This window comes from Sphaeramia orbicularis, chromosome 5 (genome assembly GCF_902148855.1).
Source record: "Sphaeramia orbicularis chromosome 5, fSphaOr1.1, whole genome shotgun sequence".
NCBI classification, from domain to species: Eukaryota; Metazoa; Chordata; class Actinopteri; order Kurtiformes; family Apogonidae; genus Sphaeramia; species Sphaeramia orbicularis.
The window spans coordinates 22,001,413-22,024,687 of NC_043961.1; the positions used below are offsets into that span (position 1 = coordinate 22,001,413).

General features: G+C 39.8%; 1 protein-coding gene across 4 annotated transcripts in view; it reads right to left on the reverse strand.

Moving 5' to 3' along the window:
* Positions 1-23,275, reverse strand: part of prickle2b (prickle homolog 2b) — a 147,341-nt gene that overhangs the window by 8,292 nt on the left and 115,774 nt on the right. For 2 of the 4 annotated variants that reach the window (XM_030134688.1, XM_030134690.1), the window contains exons 3-5: positions 9,428-9,611; positions 1,106-1,219; positions 320-457 (exon numbers count right to left, since the gene is read on the reverse strand). In XM_030134688.1, coding sequence (XP_029990548.1) covers positions 320-457; positions 1,106-1,219; positions 9,428-9,611 — 436 coding nt within the window. Of the gene's footprint in view, positions 1-319; positions 458-1,105; positions 1,220-9,427; positions 9,612-15,504; positions 16,025-23,275 lie in introns of those variants that run through there. The other 2 variants (XM_030134691.1, XM_030134689.1) reach the window with 2 other exon arrangements.

The following is a 23,275-nucleotide window of genomic DNA, read 5'->3' on the forward strand; positions in this document are numbered from 1 at the left end:
TGTAAAAGAAGACAAGTGTTGACCCTCTGCCCTTTATATGTCAACATGAAGCATCTCTCATACATAACAAAGGTTGGAAATGCCAACAGGCTGTTCAGTATGTCTGTCACACGACTCGCTGCTTTCATTCCTCTGACCACATGACACACCTTAGATCTTGTCACACTTAATTCTATTCGTCACGCGACGGGTTGAAGAAATGACATTTAAGTCAAAAGACGGCTGGATATACGATCGTCTCTCATCTCATCTATTCCCAGCTGCAAAAGCGATCAAAAAAAAAAAACAAAAAGATGCTTTTGATATTTCGGTCAGGTACCTGCTCGCAGATCGCCCCGGTCATCGTCACGGGGAACGGGCGGACGTTGCCGCGACCGAGGTTTTCCCGTTTCCGTTGGTTACTGAAGAGCTTAAGTTCCCTTTTCTCTTCATCATCCAGACTGTTGCAATAGCGCACCTGGAGACCACACAAAAACAATCATACAGAGGTCAAACTGTTAAGAAGACAAAGAATTTAGAGGATTTTTTTTTTTTATAAATCACTAAATAAATTAAAAGAACCAACTATGATGATTTCTACTGTCACTATACAGGTAGGCAACCATTTTACACCAGGTTTATCACTCTGAATCTTAGCATTTCCTCAGATTCAGATGACTGTTATTCATTTTTTGTGCTCTCTGCTCTAATGGGAAAATTCTCCTTCATTCAAAGATGTTTCCTGTTGGATTTAAAGAGGATGAACCCTGTTTTCAGTTTCAGTCAGTTTGCATTCCAAGAAACTCACAGGATACGCTCGTTTTGTTGTGATATACATCTTTCTTTATGTTCGCTGAAATAACTCATCACATTTTCCACATTGTTGTTGTCTCAATGTCACATTCTGGCAGTGATTCATTTATATAAGGAATCTGAACTGACATCAACACACACACAAACACCTCTCTATCCCATTCCCGCACATCAAAAAAACCAGACTTGGTTTTTCCTGTGTCTGTCTCTGCCTTGCTCCCCTCTTATCTCTGTCTCGCCCCGAAGGAAGGGTTGGTTCGATGGATGGATCTCAGCATAAGGGGTGGAGGAGGGGGTCAGTCCAGTCTCTCACCTCATTGTCATGGGGCGGGAGCTGATGGAGCAGCTGTTTGATGCGGTATTTCTCTCCTGGGCTGTTCACATACGGCACTTTGTCCTCAGGCAGGGAACTGTAGTACTGATGAACCTGCAGAGAGACGGACCCATTAGGAACTGGAACAAACAGAATGCACTCAGCTCTACCACCACATCAACTTATATTCAGCAGTTTATAATTGAAGTATTAGAAGAAGTCAACTTTTTTACTGTCAGTTAAATCTATTAAGTTCACTGAGTATTTGGTCAGAACAAGAGAAAAAAAAGGCAGAAAGAAAGACATAGAGAAAGAAAGGAAGACATATAGAAAGGAAGAAAGACATACAGAAAGACATACAGAAAGACATACAGAAAGAAAGAAAGAAAGAAAGAAAGAGAAAGAAAGGAAGACAGAAAAAAGACATACACACATATGTATGTACAGAAAGAAAGACAGAGAAAGAAAGAAAGAAAGAAAGAAAGAAAGAAAGAAAAAAGACAGAGAAAGAAAGCAAGAAAGAAAGAAAAAGAAAGGAAGACAGAAAAAAAGACATACATACATACATACATACATACGTATTTACAGAAAGAAAGACAGAGAAAGAAAGACATACAGAAAGAAAGAAAGAAAGAAAGAAAGAAAGAAAGAAAAAAAAGACAGAGAAAGAAAGCAAGAAAGACATACAGAAAGAAAGAAAGAAAGGAAGACAGAGAAAGACAGACAAAGAAAGACATATAGAAAGACATACAGACAGAAAGAAAGAAAGAAAGAAAGAAAGACAGACAGAGAATGACAAACAGAGAAAGACATACAGAAAGAAAGAAAGAAAGAAAGGAAGACATAGAAAGACACAGAGAAAGAAAGAAAGAAAGAAAGAAAGACAGAAAGAGAGGAAGACATACAAAGAAAGAAATACAGAAAGACAGAGAAAGAAAGGAAGACACTCAGAAAGACAGACAGAAAAAAAGAAACACATACAGAAACAAAGAAAGAACGACAGACAGAACACCAGACTGACCGACCGACTGAAAGAAAGAAAGAAATCTTGACAGTGGACAAGATGCAAACTACAATCCATGTAAATCCTTTGTATTTGAAAATGTTCTGAAAAGAAGGAATCTACTGGTAGAATGAGTCCCAGTTTAATCCATCACTGTACCACAGTAACTGTGCACAGACAAAATTAAGAAGATATTAAACCAGAGGTGACCAGCACACATGCACACCCTTAAAATCCCTTTGATTTATGGCCCCCCAGCCCAGGCTTAATGGAACCTCACCCCTCTATCTGCTCATTGACATGGGAACGTATTACTGTGCTGTCAATGTTCACTGCCGTACACATGCACAAAAAAAAAAAAAAAAGATTAACAGGAAGACACAGCGGTGCGCGTGCATGTACAATGTGTGTGTGTGTGTGTGTGTGTGTGTGTGTGTGGCAGCAGGATTAATGCTAATATGGCAGTCTGAATTACTTGAACATTCTTTACATTACAGGACATTTCAATGAGTGTCATCTGCGTGTTATTTATTACCGTCCTTCTATTACAGTGTAACGGGGGGCCGGGGTGTAACGGAGGTCAGCCAGTCATATATGAATGTGGCTGGAGTGGGAGGTAAACCACAAAAGCCACAGGATTTTAGAAGGAGATTTGAGGACAAAGGGAAGAGTGTAAAGATGAAGAGAGCAGAGACGGAATGAAAAATGCTGAGGGGAACACTGAGGATCAAATTAGACGGGTGGGGGGGGGGGTGATGGTGAAGGCTTAAAATGTGAAGACATGATCGATAAGTGCTGACTAGGTCGAACCAATCTTAATGACTTATCTGTCTGTTGAATGGACCTAGTGACTAGCAGCCACCAGCTTTGTCCTTGACAATAACATAGTCTGTGACAAACACATTAACCTGAATAATGTGGAAATACATCAGCGATAACAATACCAAACAGACCAAACAGAACGAATACTTGATCACTATCTAGTACCCTGTTTTTAAAGGATTATTATGGTCATTTTTTTTATAATATGCACTTTCCTTTATTTGAATGTTTATTACCTGTGTGCCTGATGTTTGTGTGTTTTTTTGCGTGTTTGTTTGTTAGCAAGATAACTCAAAAAGTTACGGACGGATTTGCATGAAATTTTCAGGAAATGTTGATACTGACACAAGGAAGAAATTATTAAATTTTAGTGTGTGGGGTGGGGTGGGGTGGGGGGGCAACAGATCTGTCTTGGCGGAGGTCTGCGCTCTCCAAGTGCTTTTCTAGTTTCTTATGTTTCAACTAGAGCCTGGCCCATTACAGTGTATCACCGATTAATCAACATCGGACAATACTGTCACGGGGAGATTCACTCTGCTCCTGTGGACTGCAAAAATCGAAATCTTACCAAGTGTATTTTTCTCATTCCTTGTCAAAATATCTCACACTTAAAATAAGACATAATCACCTAAAGAGTAACTTGTTAGTGAGATATAAGAACTGATTTTTAGACAACAGATCTTGAAAATCTTATTTCAAGAAATCTCACCATGATAGTTTTCACTTGTTTCATTGGCAGATTTCTTTGCTTAATTCAAGATTTTGTTGCTTAATTTTTTGCTTTTTTTTTTTTGCTTAATTCAAGCAAAAAACAAATGAAAATTATCTTGGTAAAATTTCTTGAAAAAAAGATTTTCAAGATCTTACTCTTTAGGTGATTATGTCTTATTTTAAGAAGTGTGATGAGATATTTTGACTAGAAATAAGAAAAATACTCTTTGTAAGATTTTGATTTTTGCAGTGTGTCTGCTGCCGGAAGAGTTAGAGGAATAGTCAACCGTGTCACCCCCCACCCCCCCGACAATCACGGACCACCAACTATTCACCTCCCACTCCCATCCATGCACTTCCTGTGTACCTCATACTTCATTTTGTAGGCTGTATATTAACTGTCGCTTACATTTCAAAGAATGATTTACCAAACAATTTTTATATCACTAATAATACACCGACAGATCTTTTCCCAAAAGTCTGCTCTCCCCAGCATAAAAACTATCACATCTATAACCTGTGGTTCCCCATGGGTCACATATTAGTCTAATATAAGACTATTATATAGTCTTTTAAAGTTGTGTAAATTATCTTTGTGAGATAATAAAGATGCAACTGCTAATCCACATGTCAACCATTATCTAATATAAGCCTATTACAACCTGTGTATATCAATGTTCTTATTTCATATACTGACCGATATACTGGTTATCAGCCAATATATTGGATATCGGCTTTTTTAGCCCCAATTTTGATATCAACCCCAAAAATCCCATATCGGTCGGGCTCTAGTTTCAACATTTTGCTGTCTGTTTTTATTTCCTCTGGGTTTCTGTAAGGCATGTTGCATTGCATTATGTGTAAAATGTGCTGCACAGATAAACCAGTGTTGCCTTTTTTTATGGTTTTTACAATTTAAATGTAATTACCTCCCTCATATATTGGACAGTATATCAGTTATCAGGCAATATATCGGATATCGGCTTTTTATAGCCCCCAATTTTGGTATCGGCCCCAAAAATCCCGTAACGGTCAGGCTCTAGTTTCAAGATTTTGCTGCTTGTTTTTATTTCCTCTGTATGTCTGTAAAGCATGTTGCATTGCATTGTGTGTAAAATGTGCTGCACAGATAAACCAGTGTTGCCTTTTTTTATGGTTTTTACAATTAAAGTGTAATTACCTCCCAGACGCACACAGTAATCATTTAGCATTTTTTTCTAGTAGCCCTATACAAACATGTTTGTTGATGGGTGAATTTATAGCCAGAGCCTCTTGTTCTGAGTGTAACCCAATTCCTTCTGCTGTGCTTTTGTTGGCTTTGTTGGCCAGGATCCGTGTCCAGCAGCACCACTAAGGACACCAGTGGGGATCTCAAGATAGTCCATTAAAGACTGGCTGTGGTCAAGCACTGATAAATCACACAGATCCTATAGGCACATGAGGAAAAACACACACAGATGCATCCACACACACACACCCCTAGTGATAAATTACAAAACACGCGTCCAACAACAACAGGGTTACAATCTGGAGGTGAAAGGCACGCTGCCCTGAGGAAAAGATCTAAAGACAGATTGAAACGCACACACGCATGCACATAACGGACGCAGCGAGCGCCGGGAGCAGCAGCTTGTGATAATAACTGTAATCGAAAGCAGACAAAACTAAAGACAGGGCAGAATTTCAAACTGTACTGAAAGTGGTGTTTTTAAAAGCTAAAGCAAATAGTAGGACTCTGAATCTTAGTGACAAGAGCGATCGCTTCTCACAGCTGGTTTCTATTGCTGTTAATGGCCAGACTGCCAGAAGAAAAGACACCACCAGGCACCAGTCTGACATTCTCTCAACAAGCCACTTTACAGCGGTTAGGGAACATATTGAGAAAACACTGGTAGTAACAACCAAACATGGTGGGAACGATGGTGTTATTATGAGGGAACGTGCAGATTTAATAGCTGTGTGTGGAGTCATTGTCCTGCTTTTCTTTGCTGATAGTGAAAATGGTTACTGTGCTGCATTTAGCATAAAAATAAGTCTTATTATGGATATTTAAAAAAAATGTACTGTTTAAAACGACTCTTACCTGCTGCATATTAGCATGCTAATACTACGAATAAATGCCACAACTATTAAGAATGACATTAACCAATAAAAGCCCAGTGCTACTTTTGTGACAGTTCCCAAAAGGCTTTTTTCCGCTCTATATTTAACCATTCTGAAGTGATTTATCACTATTTATTGTATATCATTTTCTGTGTTTTGCTTTTTTTTTTTGTGAAAAACTGGTATTTTCCTATATTTAATTTACTGATCATGTAGATGTTCAGAAAAATTCAGATTAAAGTTGAGGATTATTACCTCCGCCAAGGAGGTTATGTTTTTGCCAGGGTTTGTTTGTTTGTTTGTCTGTTCGTTATTGTGCAACATAACTCAAAAAGTTATGGACAGATTTTGATGAAATTTTCAGGGTTTGTTGGAAATGGGATAAGGAAGAAATGATTAAATTTTGGTGGTGATCGGGGGTGGGGGGGCCCACGGGGGGGCCCATTTCCAACAAACCCTGAAAATTTCATCAAAATCTGTCCATAACTTTTTGAGTTATGTTGCACACTAACGGACAGACAAACAGACAGACAAACAAACAAACCCTGGCAAAAACATAACCTCCTTGGCGTGGGGGGGGCACTGATCAGCCTTGGCGGAGGTCTGCGCTCCCCGAGTGCTTCTAGTTTTATTAGAAACAGAGAAAACTGATGAAAAAGTGACTTTTAAAGCAAAATCTATCATTAACTGAACATAAACCAAGTGTCTCCATCCACTGTCACTGATCCAACTCCATGGGTTTTACTGGTGAATCAGTGTTGTAGGAGATGATGGTGTTTCCACGTTCAACGTCCAAATGAAAGGACGACAAACTGTATTTTACCTCAATTATTTCTGTGTATTGATAGGATTAGAGGATCAACAAGTATTCACCATTTTAGATCAGTAGACAGTTTTGGTCGATGGTGGATGTTTGGGTCTTTATGGGTTAAAATAATTACAATTCACCTTGAATGGGTCATAAATGGATAAGCTGTGGTTCAAATCCATCTAATAGTTGCTGAATCACTGTTTAAAGCCAAAAATGTTGCTGAAAGGTAGAAGATCTCTGACACAATTTGGTTCAAAGTAAGTTTAACTCAATTTTCAAAACATTTGATCAGATCTGAGTAATTTACTGTTAGTTTCTTGTTTCATCATGCAATCTCTGTGCATTTCATCGCTCATTCTCAGATATTGGCTTTAATATTTTCAGGGGCTGGCAGGTGTCATAGACCTTGAAGTCTGAGTGAAATTAATCTAACTGTCCTCAGGTCACGTTTGGACTCCGTCTCGGTCGTTTGAAAGTTAATTTACCTACAACAGAGCTGCAGGTCCATTTACCAACTTGGAAAGATGTCTAATTTTCATGAATATCCTTGAACTGTATTGCTTTTCAAATATCCCATATGCGAGTTACTTTAACGGTTGTAACTCTAGTTCGGCTGCAAATTAAAACCAGATCTTCGTAGATTCAGAGCAGAGTCTGCATTTTATACTGCAACTCATGCTACGTGAAGGTAAAAAAAATAAAATAAAAAAATACACGAGAAACAGGCCGCTGCTGAGTAACATTCTTGGCCTTGACAAGCTGTAACTTGGCAACATCGGAGAAATTTATTTGAGAAGGATCAGGAGAAGAGAGTGAAAGGAGATGGTGGAGAGAGAATATTGGCAAGTCTTTTATCACTGCGGCTCAATAACATCTCCAACACACTCAATAATGTGGATGTATTTGGTGATAAAGATGCCGTCTTGAATGTGTCTTCTTTAATCATTACTGTATTTCAGCAACCCTTTGGGGAAACGCAAAGCCTCATGTTGCAACACAGCTCTTTTCTGACTGTAAATACAGGTTTGTTGGACAGAAATCCACACAAACATTTAGAGCAGTTTAACGGTGCTATCCAAATGCTGATGTTTCTCAGCTATCCTTCATAACTCTTCTGATATGTGCATAAAAGTCCAGGCGGAAATTTCTGTTTAAATAGCGGTGACTTTACACCACTGCTGGATAAATAGGAAACTCCTACAGAGCTTAGAATCCCTATGGAGAAACCTAAACCCACTGCTCAGATCCTGGAGATTAGCTTTGTATTTGACATCTCCTTCTCTTCTCACTCTCTGTGCACCTCATGGAGTGGAAGGACGGGCGTTGAAAACCCCCACAACAGGAGAACTTCCGCTGCTCCTTGAGAGGTCACAAAAAACCTTTCCATAGCTTGAATAACTTCAATGTCAGGGTGAAAAAATAGAAACTGTTTAGTAATAGACACCGCGTGAACCTTTACGGAGTCATTTGACCTGTAAATTGTTCTTACTTTTGATTGGAACTATTTTTCCACAAGAGCTGCTCTTTGTCCGTGGCAACTGTCAACAGCCCCAAAATAGCTTAGGTTATTTTTAATGTTGTTTAGCAGTGTGCTCTTGCAGCACACCACGGTCCATTTTCCATTATGGCCTGACTCTTCTTGAGGTCATATCGCCACTAGACGACAAGCTAATTGACTTCGGGGTTACATGTGTGACCCTGAAGGGGAATGAAAAATAGCTGTGCTCCGGCTCAGAGGTGAAAACAGGAGGCTGTGCCAACACTATTGACCAGTTCATTGCACTCAGTTCATCAACAAAATGAAACCAGGCCCCATAAATGCTCCCATTGTCCATGTGCTCACCTTTGGTGCACTGCAATATTATAAAAAGAGGATTTTCTTGGCCATGCGCTGGGACATTAAATGCCGTTGTATATAGTGCAGGCTTAGCTGAGCTGCGTTAAGAGTGATAAAATGTACTGTAAACACGTTTGCAGCCAGAGTGAATTGGAGATTAATTTGACTGCAGGAGCCACATAATCCATGTTATCCATTAGCCGGCAGAAGGCCCAGTCAGCATAACTGGTGAGCTATCAGATGGTAGGATGCAGGTTTAACTAGACAATTAAATGTGAGCATGAAGTGAAACACCACACACAGTGCAGTAGGTAATACACAGCAGTGAAGCAAATCCAAAAGCATTTAACTGTTAAAACCGTTATATGTGGATTGCTGTAACCCTGGTGAGAGGTCAAATATGTCATGTGGTAACTGTTACCAACACCATGAGCATGTAGACTTTTTGTGAAACACACAGCTGACAAAGCCTTTTAAAATACTTTACATAATAAAAACATACCCTTTCAAAAATGTAGGAATGTGAAAACCTGTACACTCCCATTGTAGTGTGTACGTTGCAACTGGAGCCTATTGCAAATAATGAGGTACAGTGTGATTGAAATGTGATCGCCAGACTCTCATTGTCATTTGATCCAATTCAAAGAGTCCCAACTTGCCAACAATCTATTCTTACCACATACTCAGCCCACAACAGAAAACACAAGAAAGACACTTTGTGGAAATGGCGTATAGAATAGCTGTGGGCACAAATACTTTTATAGAGCCATGTTTCTATTGTAACATTTCAGTCAGTTACCAGTCTCTAAAACCCAAGTTACTCACACCAAAGTGTATATGATCAGGTTGTTTGTTAGTACTGACAACTGGGTGACAAAAGAGTCATGAAACATTGCCATGTCATCACAAAATTGACAGAAAAGCTGCCTTTAAAAACTGTGAAACTGTACGCACGGCTGTGTTCAGCTTTCCAAATGCTGCTTTGTCAAAATACAATTAGAGCCATATAAGTGTTAAGACAGATCATGCTAATACCTGTTCAGGTTTGAGTCCAGGTGGTACCCAGGCGTACTCCTCCAAGGCACAACCTGAGTCGTCGTCTGAGGTCGAGTTCCTCTGGAAGTCATACATCAGCTTGGTGACCGTCTTCTCCATCTCTACGGGCATGGCTGTCACTGCATGTTCCTCACGACGACACTTACAGTGCACACAGATCTTCCTTCAATGGAAAAGCAGAGACAAAAAGTGGTCAGAATGACAGAAAATAAAGCTGACCTAATGACTGTTTAACAGGCTCAAATTAATGAGAGTTTTGAACGGTGGAGTCAGATCTGAAATTGAAGTCATGCTTTTTGACCCTCTGAATTAAAAAGTGTGATTTGTTGCTTGAAAGGAACCTTGACAAATATTAACTCACAGTGCCTGAGAACACGACACCGTTGGTGTGAAAACAAATACTCACTTTAATAAATCACTGTTAATAGATCAACATTTGAGGTGATAGGGTTTCAGCAGAAACAAGACGTCATACTGCAGTTGCTGTTAGGCCACTGAAACCTGCTATTAATCACTGAAAATAAAAATAACCCAAGATGTTTTTTCAAACAAAACCCAAAGCAAAAGTTGAATATATCATCCAACCTTCTCGGTTGTGAGTAATGAAGCCCCTTGAAAATTCTTTAAAATTCTTGACTTTTTTTCAATACCACAAGAAGCCTGTGTATGCTTGCAGACTCTGTACTCACACAGGTTGTAACTCCACATAGTTCAAAGCTCAAAGTTTCCCACTGCACCTCTCACAGTAGAACGCACATACTACAACTATAATGCCCAGCCATCCTCTGGGGTACCACAAATGAGGATATAATCGCAAACAGGCTATGGAAATGAACAGGAATACAGTCAGTGACAGTGATGGAAAGCAGTACAGTACAAATACATGCACACACTCTCCACTGTGTACAAGGTTAGCTTGAAACACTAGCAGATGCTAAGCCAGGACAGTGCTCTACTCTTGTACGTCCAGCAGACCCACCCAGCTATAAAATGGAAAAGTATCCCTGTGCGAGTTTCCACAGAAAAGACTGTTGGGCGTGTTGGATGTTGACACTCCACCTCCTGCTGCTCTTTCATCTCCAGATGTGTCCAGAGAGTAATAAAGAGGGTTGTAGTATTTCTCAAACAACTATTCTGGAGTGTTGTCTCCAAAAACATTGAGATCACCAACCAAGAGGAACTCTTTAGAGTTTGGCGGACCTCGGGTGACATCACATAAAATCCCAACTGGTATGTGGGTGAAATACCTTGAAGCATAGATGGAAATAAAGTCAAATGTAGGCCACCTTCAATAAACTTGGACTTTGATGCTAATTTTGCAAACACATCACACATACAAATAGCGATGTCCTTGACAGCTCTATGAAGAGGAAGCCTTGGGTGGTCAGAAGGTCGCATCCTACTAACCCCTTCTGCCTCTCGGGCTGCTGAGGGCAGAAAGAAAATCCCATTACCACCCCAGACGGACGCCTGCCTGTCTGACAGACAGCCCAACAGAGCAGCTTAAGGACACTCAGGACACCATTTGACAGGCTGACAGCTTGGTTGGCTGACGATCTATTGGAGTAAAGTGCTTAGACCTCAAACAGTGCCAAGCGGAGAAGCTGGCCAATCCTCACCTTGTCTGAGCTTCGAAAGAGCATTTCCTGTCCAAAGGTTGAGTCCTGGTTAACAAAGCGCTTCAGTCTTTTTGGCTTACCACTGATGGATTTTGATGACAGAACTGACACTGGTAATACTTCGAAAGTGGTTGTAGCTCTTAAAATAAGACATTCCACTGACATGTCACAACGGGCTATGGGACTTTTTTTTATCTAAAAGAAAACTTACAAATAGTATACATGCACTCTCCATCACCACTTGAGATTTTTTTTGTTATCTGCCACAAGCCTAACGTTCAATTACTGTCAGTTTTCAACACAGCCGTGAGCAGAAAGGCAACTTGTGGAAGGGTAAGCTGCTTTACAGTCAGGGGCTTCACCAAGTGACTACATAAATATTAACAAGGGACATGACCAGATCTCACTGCTATTAATATGGATGGATACGATAAATAGAGCAGTGATGCAGCTCAGGAAGACAAAGACATCAAGTAGCTGTCAAACCGACTGGGTGTTTTTGCAAATCACCATCTCAGGGGCAAAACAGTATAGCCAGGGGCAATAGAAGCTGCCTCATTACAGTCCACCGTCTTCACCAACATTACTAATTCAAGGCAGTTTCAGCTCTTGATATGCACAAATACTGTGTGTAGGTGATATTTTACAGCACAAAAAACATGCGTGGATACAAACTAATACATATAGACAATAAAAAATTAAAGATAGCAACCATGATGTCACCCATCAGTTTTTGGACTGTCCTGCCACAGCCTCGAGTCTGTATTTTTTGGTTCTAGCCATGTTGCATCCAGGAGCAAAAAAGGACCATATTTGGACTAAAAGATGAAGCTAAAGACACTAACTCTACTGCTAATTTCCTGACACTGCAAAACTGTAAAATTGATTCAATTCAATGTAACATTTAAGTAAAAAGTCTTCTTAATGCAGCCTCTTAACCACACCTATAGTAAAGCTGTCAATACATTCTATTCAATAAACAGAAAATTTGTCTAAGAGGCTGAACCAACTGTCAATCACACACTTTCTATTACCTGTAAAAGCGTATTGATGGAAGAATTATTTACAACAAGGTCACATATGCACCTATTAGAGGATCCCAATGACGCAAATGAGACTAGAATGTCCACTGGAAAATGTATTGTATTATGAGTTGTTCAACTGACATTTGGACCTTGCATGTAGCCGACCAACAGTGGTTAACGTTAAAATATTTCCACATCAACTCACTTCAAAGCTGCACTTGTTGGCCTTTGGTCATCCAAGATATTTTATCTCTAGGTGAGAAAGAGATAAACATGTACACGGTATACAGTTCCTCTAAAACCTGAAGAAGCTGGGTGGACTGAAGGAAAACATTTCACACTGCATTCCATCTAAAAGGACAAACCTCTAGGCCCACAGTTTGCTTGCCTCCAGTGGAGTTAAACAGAGGACCTTGAGTATGTATGACCTTTGGGAAGAGAACACACATAGCTCTGACCCATTCTCAGTCCAGATGCGTGATGACCTTCCTCCAGCGATTCACCACGCAAACATTTGATCTCCCCAAATCAGTGCTGGCTAAGATTCGGTCGGCCCACAGGGCCCTGTTGCTCCTTCCCTCCTCTTCTATCCCCATGATTTACAACACGCTTCACGCACATGCCTGGGATTTCCCCTCTACTGAAACGTAATCCTCTTGTAATCTACATGATTTCAATTAGGAGAGATTTAGGGACTCTGGTAATACAAGTCAACTACATCACTGACGCCTCATAAATGACTCTGAAGTAAAGAAAAGGAAGGAAAGTGGTCTGTTTTCTCTTCTAAATGTGACTGGCCTTTGAATCCCCAGGGAGATGTAAATGCTCACATACTATTGGTCTGTTTGGAGTGTGAGGATTGTTTAAAACCTGGGGGGCCTGTTGATGGATACTTATCTCTGAGACTATGATGTCAGTGGACAATCATTCACCGTGTCAGGTTAATTATCATCGTCGTGCTCCTCTAGATTACCCCTGTAACCCAGGTAACCAGTGTTTGTAATACCTAACTAGTTTCTGACAGTTTGAAAGTTTTGTTCCAGTTGTTTTGGGTCAACAATACAGGATCTTCAGGGAAAAAAAAGTACTTCACATGAGACCTGAAGTAGTCTAAAGCCTTGAACAAATTTACTATCTTACCAAATATGCTTCTAATTAGAGTTAATAACAAAAATCACATAATATTACCAGTTAAGAACTACAGTCTGCGAGCTATCAACAAGTAGTTATTTTCAAAAAGTCACTGAAATGCTCTGGAGAGAAAAAAAAATGCTCTCAGGCTCAACTCAGGCTTTAGAAAAATCATCTGATTCATCTGAATCCAGGAGCCAGTTGCTGAAGTACAGCCTCAGTGAGTTTAAAGCAGAGTCTCATTCCGCAGTCATTCCTGAGCAACTTCCAAAACCACTGCAGCTTTTCCATGGCATCAGTCTAGATGGTCAGATTAAAATCCCATCTTTAAATGGCAGCTCTGCACAAAAGCAAAGGAGGGATGACAAGAGAGTGGAGCGCAGAGGAGAGAACAGCTGGATGCACGCTGCTGCCAAGTTCTTTTTCCTGCCTCTGCTTTTGTTTTCTGGATGAAAATGGATGAAGGGGGGAAGTAAGAGGAGGACAGGCCTGTTTCGTCTTTATCAGTCTTTTGTTTAACAGATACAACATTTCCGTTCAGTGTTCTGAAGCTGTTGTTAGAATTCCCAGGGATTTATACAAATACCCTTGCTTTTACAAATTAGCAATACGCAAATACACCGTGACTCTGTACGAGCACTTGGCTGCGTGTCGACTTCAGAGCCATTAGGATTTAATCACAGTTAAACATGACTGGAGGTGTTCCTGACAAGAATCAGGCTCGACAAAGAGGTTTTCCATTAGTGGCCAATTAGTAAGAACCAGATGCAATGTGTTCCTGAGGACAGAGATTAGGCCTGCATCCACCTGTCATAACAACTTAAAAAGACTTCTTTTCACATGGGTCCTCAAACTCTGACCAGACAATGAGTAAGTTCATCTTCCAACAGACGGTGGGCGATGGCGGACGAAGATTGACACATTGAAATTTTAACCAGTTCGCTGACTTTTATGCAGCTGTGGCTGACATTTCCTTTAAAATTCCAAATGCTCTGTTAAGGTAATTAAAAAGGTAAGACTATCTTAACGTCCCGTATTTTCTTTCTCCGTCCTTGAAAATTGAATGGCATGGGGTGTGTGTGGGAAGTCGGAGAGAGAAAGCAAATGACAGAAAGATGTATTTATGTAACATCAAACTGGGACACTTTACAGCCGCAGCTATCCTATACTTGAGCGTGGATCACATTACTTATTCATTCAGTGTTGACTTGTTCCATAGAAGTGACACTACTTTGGATGGGAATAGGAGAAGTCATGGAAGGGACATTCTCCAAAGACGGATCTGCTATAGAGTTCAGCGAAGACATAACTGAGTGCCACGCTTACCAAGAAAAGCATATATCCTAAGGGAAAAAAAAAAAAAAAAAAAAAAAAAACACAGTGACTATTTCTGTCCTTTAAGGCCTTTTTTGGTTGATTGTTTGTTATGTTTCAGATGGGGAAAAAGCAGTAACCACTACAGTGCTGAAGTGTTTCCAGAGGCAGTTATGGATGTCAGAAATAATGGCTGGCTGCTGCTGAGTTAATGTTTGGGCTGCTTTCAGACCTGAAGAGCCTACAGATACTGCAGCCAGCTGCTGGAGCCACATTATTCATTATTCCCTATTCATGTGCTAATCCAGTGACCCTTTATACAGCAAAAAAAACAGCCATGTGAACGGGTCAATTAGCCTGTAATAAGTCTTGCATGTCCTCTTCTAAATAAATGCAATGGAGCTGAAATTATACCACCTGTTTGCGACTATATTTGCAGTGAAACCATGGAAAATAGTGTTAAATAGAATCATAACGAATGAATGGAGATCAATCTGGAATCAAAGCAAAGGTTAAATGTTGGATTTGTTTCTTATTATTATCATCATGATTACTGTGTGTTAAGATAAGAAGTGTATAACCTGGATGACACAGCTATTTCCATGCAAAGCGCAGAGTTTGACCATTGCGCTACAGGGGGTGGGGTGGGGGTATGAACCAGCGACACCACGTCCACAGTGGGATAGCCACAGTATATATACATACATATATATATTCTCCAAATATTCACATACTCTATAAGACTTTCTGCAGAGTTTTTTCCTTCAAAACTTGGAGAAAAAAAACAAAACACTTTGGATCATGCGTAATAGTCCAGTTGCGATTTTACGCACAGACAAAAAATTGAGGTTAAAGTGTGGATTAAAGTCATATGTTTATTTTTTATTTCCTCTACTATGAGTCTCAATGGTCGCACAAGGAGAAGAGATAAAAACAACATGATCAGGATCAATAATCTTCTACTTACCTTCTTACAAACTGCGACTAAGGGAAGCCATAGTCCTGACCTCCGCACTAGATGTGTTGCTTTTAAAATAAGTCTTCCTCATCGCACAATTTGTCAAATCACTCCAACGCACACAGCTTCGCCACGAAAACACCCCACTCTCACCCGTTGCGTGGAGTCTGCACCCCTCTGTTACATCTATCCCCTCCGTTAAAAGCTTTTTTTGTCAACCCCCTGCTCTCCGCAAACATAGTCAGGAGTTGAGCATATGCGGAGGAGAAAGCAAAGCCGAGGAGCCAACAAAGTGCGCAAAAAAAAAAGGAAAAAAAAAAAAACCAATCTCCCGTTTCTCAAACTCAAAGATCCAAAACAAGAGAGGGAGAATCCGCTGACTTGAGTTTTTTTGGATCCAACAGAATAAAAAAAAGAAACAATAATCTCCCCTTGAATCAGAGTGGCTGGTTCTGAAACTAGATCCGTGAGGACTTTCGGTGCGTAAAAGCCTGGAGCCCTGGAGCTGCTCCGCTCACTGCTGCTGACGGACCCACTGAATAGCAGCGCTTTAATCCTAAACCAGTGTCAAACCCGTGGAAATTACACAACTACTTCCACAAGAGCCTTTCAAAGTAAAAGCATAACGGTCAAAAGTCACAGGGTTCGTCTTAGGTGCCAAAACGAATCTCTATCTATCTGTCACTGTTGGTATTTATTTACTATTTTTAAAATTAAAAACCCTCAAGAACAACGACAATAACATTGTAATAAACAATTTAAGTTGCTTTTATAGACAATAATAATAATAAAAAAAAAAAACCTTCAGAAGCTGAAATCATTGACTTTCTATTAAAAACATACAAATTTCCTGAGTATCTGTCTGAGTTTCCAGTAAAAACACCTTTTTAAAAATGTATTTTGTTTAGAAATTTCAATAAAAAATCAATTCTCAGTCAAAAAAAAAGTCAAATGTGGACTTTAAAAGAACAAAATGAAACTTGGTGAGTTCACACCTGATGCAACATTATAGGAAAAAACTGTACCAGTGAAGTCATGCACATATACAATTTATATATGATAATAACAACAACCACCACCATAATAACAACAACAACCACCACCATAACAACAACAACAACAACAACAATAATAATAATAATAATAATAATAATAATAATAATAATAATAAATAAATATTTTTTTTTATTTTATGTTCTTATCCTGGTTTTTATCCCGGATTGTTTTTTATCTTTTCTGATTTTTATTGTGTTTTATTGCATCTTGTTTTTATTTATTTGATCTTATTTATGTTATTCTTTTACTTATCCATGCTGCCATACCGATGAATGGTGGAACACTGAGCACTTTTTGTCCTGTCTTTTTGTCCTGTCTGTAAGCGTGATCAAGTGCCTGTCTTGCATGTTCAATGTATGTGTTGTTGTAATGCCAAGGCAATCACCTAGACTGCAAAACAAATCTACCTACGGGTATAAATAAAGTAACCTTGACCTTGATAATAATAATGATAATAATATACCCTGTAAAGATTAAGGATGCTACTGATACATAGATACATAGGATACATAGATGCCTGCTTTTCTCAAGTTAAAGTCTATTAATATCTACCAAATAGCCTGTCATTATATTTTGTTTTATTTTGTTTTGTCTTGTTCATTAGTTGGATGGACATTGCTGTATTATTGTTAAAAATGTTAAAAATGCAATAAAATGTTGAACCATTAAAAAAAAATATATATATATAGTTACAGTTTACAGAACAATATTTTCCTAGAGTCTGTAATTCTAGGGCTTCAGTGCCATGGATCTTGTATACTGCAACAAGAATCTATTCATCAAAAATATTCTACTTACCTTAAAATGACGTTTCCATCAGAATACGCCTAAGAAAATCGATCAGCAAAGTAAAACATGACCATTTCCCATACAAAAATATTTTTGTTTGAAGGAGGAAAACACTAACTTCCTGTCTAATGTTGTTCCATCTCTGCTGTGCTTCACACACACTCTTCCACACTCTGCATGTTAATGTGCCTGTGTGATGTCAGCAAGTCAGCCTCCCAACACTGGTGTAATTAGCAGCATGAATGACCGCTGTTCTGGCACCATTTACATGTGAATCAAACCACTTCCCTGAATCAACTGGCCCAGGGACAAAAAAAAAAAAAAATGGACAGAGAGGGACTGCAGGGGGCTGACCTGCAAGTGGAACTGGGGAGGAAAGAACCATGTAAACAAAACAGTGCTGTTTAACATAAGAAATGGACATTTGCTGGAGAATGGACAAAGGGCTTACAGACCAATAAAACCACTGAATCATAACAAATGCAAAGCCAACTTAGCAGGAGTTAAAGCCATGGTAACTTATTTGTCTGTATAAAGCACATGGTCCTATCATCCAAACACTCCTTGGTGTTTTAAAAGGTGCCATGAGGATAGTTTCTATCCTTGTCCACTAGTGATATGATTTTTTTTAACTCACTCACTGATATGATCAACATGTTGAGCCAGTTACTTCAGCTGATTCCACCATTCCACTAACGCTGCCATCTCAGATCTCAGTTGGACTTGTTCCTTCTTAGGGTGTTTTCAGACTGGGTGTCCGAGTCCATGCTGTACCTGGATATGTTCACACCTTTTCCTGTAGATGTCGTGTTTACAAGCAAGTACAGCGGCCCGTGCCCGAGAACGAGTGGGTGTTAGAGGGCCGAAACAGTAGGTGGTGGTGTGGAAGGAATTCTGTCGCTATCCAACAAACGCGGAAGTGACAAACCCTTACGTCATCAACCGAGTGACTGTTCTGTTCACAGGCAATACTTCTCTATCTGTTTAGGCTCCCACACACTTTGCGATTGTAGTGATTTTTAAGTTCACATGAAGCCACACATTAATTTGCGTACGACATGAACTTCGCTGTGAGCACATTGCACGGCGCTGTGTAGAATGTACGATGAAAATGCAAGCTGAATCGCAGCCTACGATGTACGTGAGTCGGTGTGGATGCGCAAGAATAAAATGTCATCAGTGTTTGAACTCCATTCATTAAAAACAAAAATGCAAAGAAGTAACAGAACACTCGCCCTTGTAGCATTTATACAGTATGTGTGGACAAGAAGTCAAAAAAATGAAGAGGAGGAGCAGAATATGGACGTGGTTGTGGCTCAGAAAGAGAGGCTAACTTGGGATGCTAATTTTGCAAAGAGAGCTTGAAATAAGTACTTGTTAGCATCCAGAGGTCGCATTAACCAGAAATATTCCGTCATTGACAGATTTTTTTTTTAAATGACGGAAAATTCTGAAGGCCGTCCGTCATTTTGACAGATTAAAATACTGAGGGTAATTGTTGTTTAGCTAACTTTAGCCAAAATTAGATGCTACTTTGCTAGCGCAAACTGTGAAGACAGTCGAGTCTCCTCAGTTCTTTTAAAGCCCAGTAAATATGATGGCACTGATAAACGTGGTGAAAAAAGAGGGACTGATGTGGTGAAGGATGATGGACAGGCAAGTTATACACCAGTTCTGATGGCATTCGGTGTGTTATATGTACGCATTTTCTACCTTTCATGTGTTATGGCATGTCAGTTTGTGCCCAGATCTGTGGTTCACAGAACCTGAACCCTAACCCTCAGTGCATGGTATTTGACACTGTGTGAACCTACACAAGGAAAGTTTATAATATCTACAGATAACACACCAATTAAAAGTGGCATATATAATTATGTGAGTCGTGATATCACGTTGGTTTATCAGCCAGTAGCAACTACAGCTGCTGCATCACTGAGATGTTTTTGAACATTAAATACTACTAAATATATCTCATCATTAAAAAGTAAAAATTTGAAATGACGGATAATAATATGTTATGACAGAATTTTTACGACCCTGTCCGTCAAAATGAAGGACAATAAAAATGTCTAGCGCAACCTCTGTTAGCATCTGCTAGCATTTACTGTTATGGTCTGTCATTTTCAGTGTTGCACTAATCAATAAGTCATTTCATACTGCATTTCTATTGGTTAATTAGCGGACATAGGTTGCAGCAGTAGTCACACAGTGAGATGATCATCCCAAATTTCTGATTGTCAGAATTTAACTGTAGGCTGTCTTTGGCCGCAAGATCGTAACAACAGCCGTCCTTGAACCTGTCTCACAGTGCAATATAGGACCACCGATTTAGGGCCAAGACCAAAGACATCGCCAAGATTCCCTCACAATTGCTATCTTTTGTCTGAGACGGCTGAAAATCGCACTGTATGTGGGAGCCTTTAGCCTGTTTGAGGCAAAGGGAATACCACTCTTTGTTGTCCCTGATATTTCACTGAGTGGTTCGGTCAATAAAGTGTGCCGCGCGGATCTGAGGCTTTTTCAGGAGACAACAGGAGCACCATCTATGGTTGGTTACTTCCGTTGTTGGAGCGGTGATTATGTCACTTCCGGTCTCAGATACCGATTGCTTTCACACTGCAACATTCCGTACTGGAATCCGAGCAATCCGCTAGACTCTCTAGACCAGCTAGACTCAAGTACGGTACTCGAGCATGGAACACTTGCATCCACACTGATAAAATTAAGTGGACTTTGGGGTCCAGCGTACTTGGATACAGACTTGGATACCCAGTCTGAAAACAGCCTTAACCTGTCAGACATTCATCTCAGACTGTGATGCAATCGACTCTTGTTCCAGTAAGTGGTAGGAGTGTTGAACAGTGTCCCACTAGTGCACCTCCTTTACTTATTTGTGTAACGCATCATGTGGCAAGAAACTCCGACAAAGCTGAGCATATTTGTTGATGATTTCAACAGGCACTGTGTAAACCACTTACATGTTATTAATCCTCCAGGGTAGCCTAAATAAATATCATTTCCCCTTGTTGCTACCTGCAGAACACGCACAGGTGACAAAGAAGAAAGATGAATAAAAGAAGCTATAGAAACTTCCTTGGTTTTTGGAGTTTTTGCAGGTCAAACCAAAAGGTGTCCATTACTTTTTCTTTTTTTTTTTAATAAAAGACCACATTTTCTGCTGGGTTCTCCACTCATATGGAGCCCTTGCTGTGGCTCATACATAAATATACACAATCTCAGGCCATTACATACATAAAGATATCTATTGCAGCTCAGACTGTACTTACGGAATATCCACAGGATTTTACAAGGAGCCATAAGTGACATCGTCTTCTGCTCGAAGCAACCACAGAGCGTGTCAGCTGGTTTGGAGCCAGCTATTTCCTCCAATAAGTCATTCCCTTTTCCCCAATAAACTGTTCTCCAACCTGCAGTGCACTTTTTAAAAAGCCATATGAGGACTGAATAAAAGTGTGGAGACCAGCTTGGGGGACATACCACAGATAGCAATGGCTGCATGGACTCTTGGCATGCACTCAGAGCCCCTGCGTGGTAATTTTAGACAGTGAGTTAAACAGGTTTACTCCCTTTCAAAGCATGCGCAGTATATGGAGGGTTTTGTCTGTATCAAAGCACAGGATGAGCGATATTGTAAATACACGTTCCCCTAAGGCTAGGAGTCTATCTGAAGTATGCAAAAAGGTTGTGCCGCCTCAAACGGATCTTATCCCACAAGAACATTATTCACATTTTACAGGGGAAGGAACTGATTTATATACTGTCTGATAGGACCAGAAAAAACACTACTGATAAATCAGTGACTTTATCTAGATGTAAAATGTAGCCAACATCCCAACATGGCCTCCTCATCTTTACTTCTCATCTGCTTTTTTAGGAACACCAGTCTCCTCTCTTTCATGTGGCAAATGCTGATGGCTATCACTCTAGAGTCAACACACCAGGCAGCTGGGACTCACCCCAACAGCTGATATCCAAGACATGTTGGGAGGGAGGGAAAGAACTGACTTCCTCTCATATAGCTTTTCTTCCCTGGCTACAGAAGGTTTCTTCAGTAACTTTCAAAATACCCCGAGCAATTACTGTACAATGCCTGAAATTCCTCAGAAACTGTTCCTGTGTGATATTATTAAAAGGACTGTGAGAGGGTTATTTTAAGGCTTATATTAGGGACAAATTACCAGATAAAATAGATAAAACTGTCACTTTTGTTTTTCTTAAAACAAGATTAATGATTAGAGAGAAGGTCAGCAAAAATGTAAAACCTATACAGAGCAGATTGATATTGTGTTAAGGTCCAAACATCTTTCCAGCAACAATAGTTGGTGTATAATGAAATTAAGACAAATAATTAATGAACCCAGACGCTGAAGTCTCTAAATGACATATTAACCCTATAGCGCCAAACATATCATATCTGATACATGAGTTTTGAAGCCCTCTGCATGATCAGTGTGATATTTATTTTTCTTGAAAAACCTGATGTATACAATTAGATACATGCAATACACAGATAATCCACCAGGGGGGAGGAATTCATTCACCAGAGGCCTTTTAAGTGACACTACAAGATTAAATTAGCCTATTAGGTTATTAGGTTGGTTAAAAGTTGTTAGACATGTTTGTGTTATATTATGTTTTTGTTTGTTCAAAAATAATATTTGCACATTGAGACGCGATGTATCAAATATGATACAAAACTGAAAGTCATACATGGAAATGGATATTTCAAAACATTTTTGGGGGGGTTGTTCAGAAGGACCAATAAAGGCTCCACATTCAAGGAACTGGAATTTTCTGTCAATGATTGAATGGTTCTGGGTTTACAGGGTTAATCCTATATTAGGCAAGTGACTATTTTTGGTAATTTCTGAATATATGACAAGACAGTGACAGCAACAGTTACAGTTACAGTGAGTCAACAATCTCAGGTCCAATGTGGTCTACAGGGTCTGTAAGGTCCACCTCTGCATGAACAGTGAGTGTACCTGCTTTGTTAGATACCATGAAGTAATGGTACTAATGTAACTATGTATTTAAGTGTATATTGTAAGTGTAAGTTGATAGGTGTCTGGTTCAGCACTTATGTTGATGCAATGCTCTAAGAGTGATATTCTAGTGTTCTAAAATACATGTTCCTTTCACCTTACATGTGGGTTTTTTTGTTTTTGTGGGTTTTTTTTATATTTACGTCTTGGATTTGTTTATTTTGCTCCTTACAGGTAAGGAACCAAATTTAGAAAAATTTCACTAAAGTAATAAAGTCTTGTTAGGTCCTCCAATTAACACACTTGGGTTGGAATTTTAAAATTTCCGAGTATTTCTATAGCCACTTTTACTCAGAGATCACAGAACTAAAGTCAGATGGTGATCCCACCTTTTTTCCACCACAGCCAAGCCAAAGGAGTAACAGAGGTGAGACAGGCTGGACTTTTACACAGCAGACCTGCGTTCCGGAATCAAAGGGGCGGTGACGCAGCACAGTGTATAGTGTGACATATCACCGCTGTGTTGGAAATACACAGAGCACAGCGGTGTTGCTAACCTTTACAGTCTTTCACTGTTCCACAAATGTTAGCATGGATAGAGTCCTCCGCCAGACAACAGCTCACGGATCTCGGCGTCTCCCCAGTTTGACATCTTCATGGTCCTGTTGATATGTTTGTTTACTGTACACGGCCCACGCTCATTTTTAAATCCCCCGGCACAGGGGTCACACACGCTATACTTCATCAAAACGTCACACCTTGGTTGTGGAATGAGAGGTGTTCCTTTTACATCACGTTCCAGAATCATGATTCCACCTTTATCAAGGCTCTGTTACGACCTCCAAAGGCATTACAGAGCCGTGACAGAGGTGGGACCAAATGATCCCACCATTTCGTTTATACAGACGTCATTCTGGGATAAAGGCAAA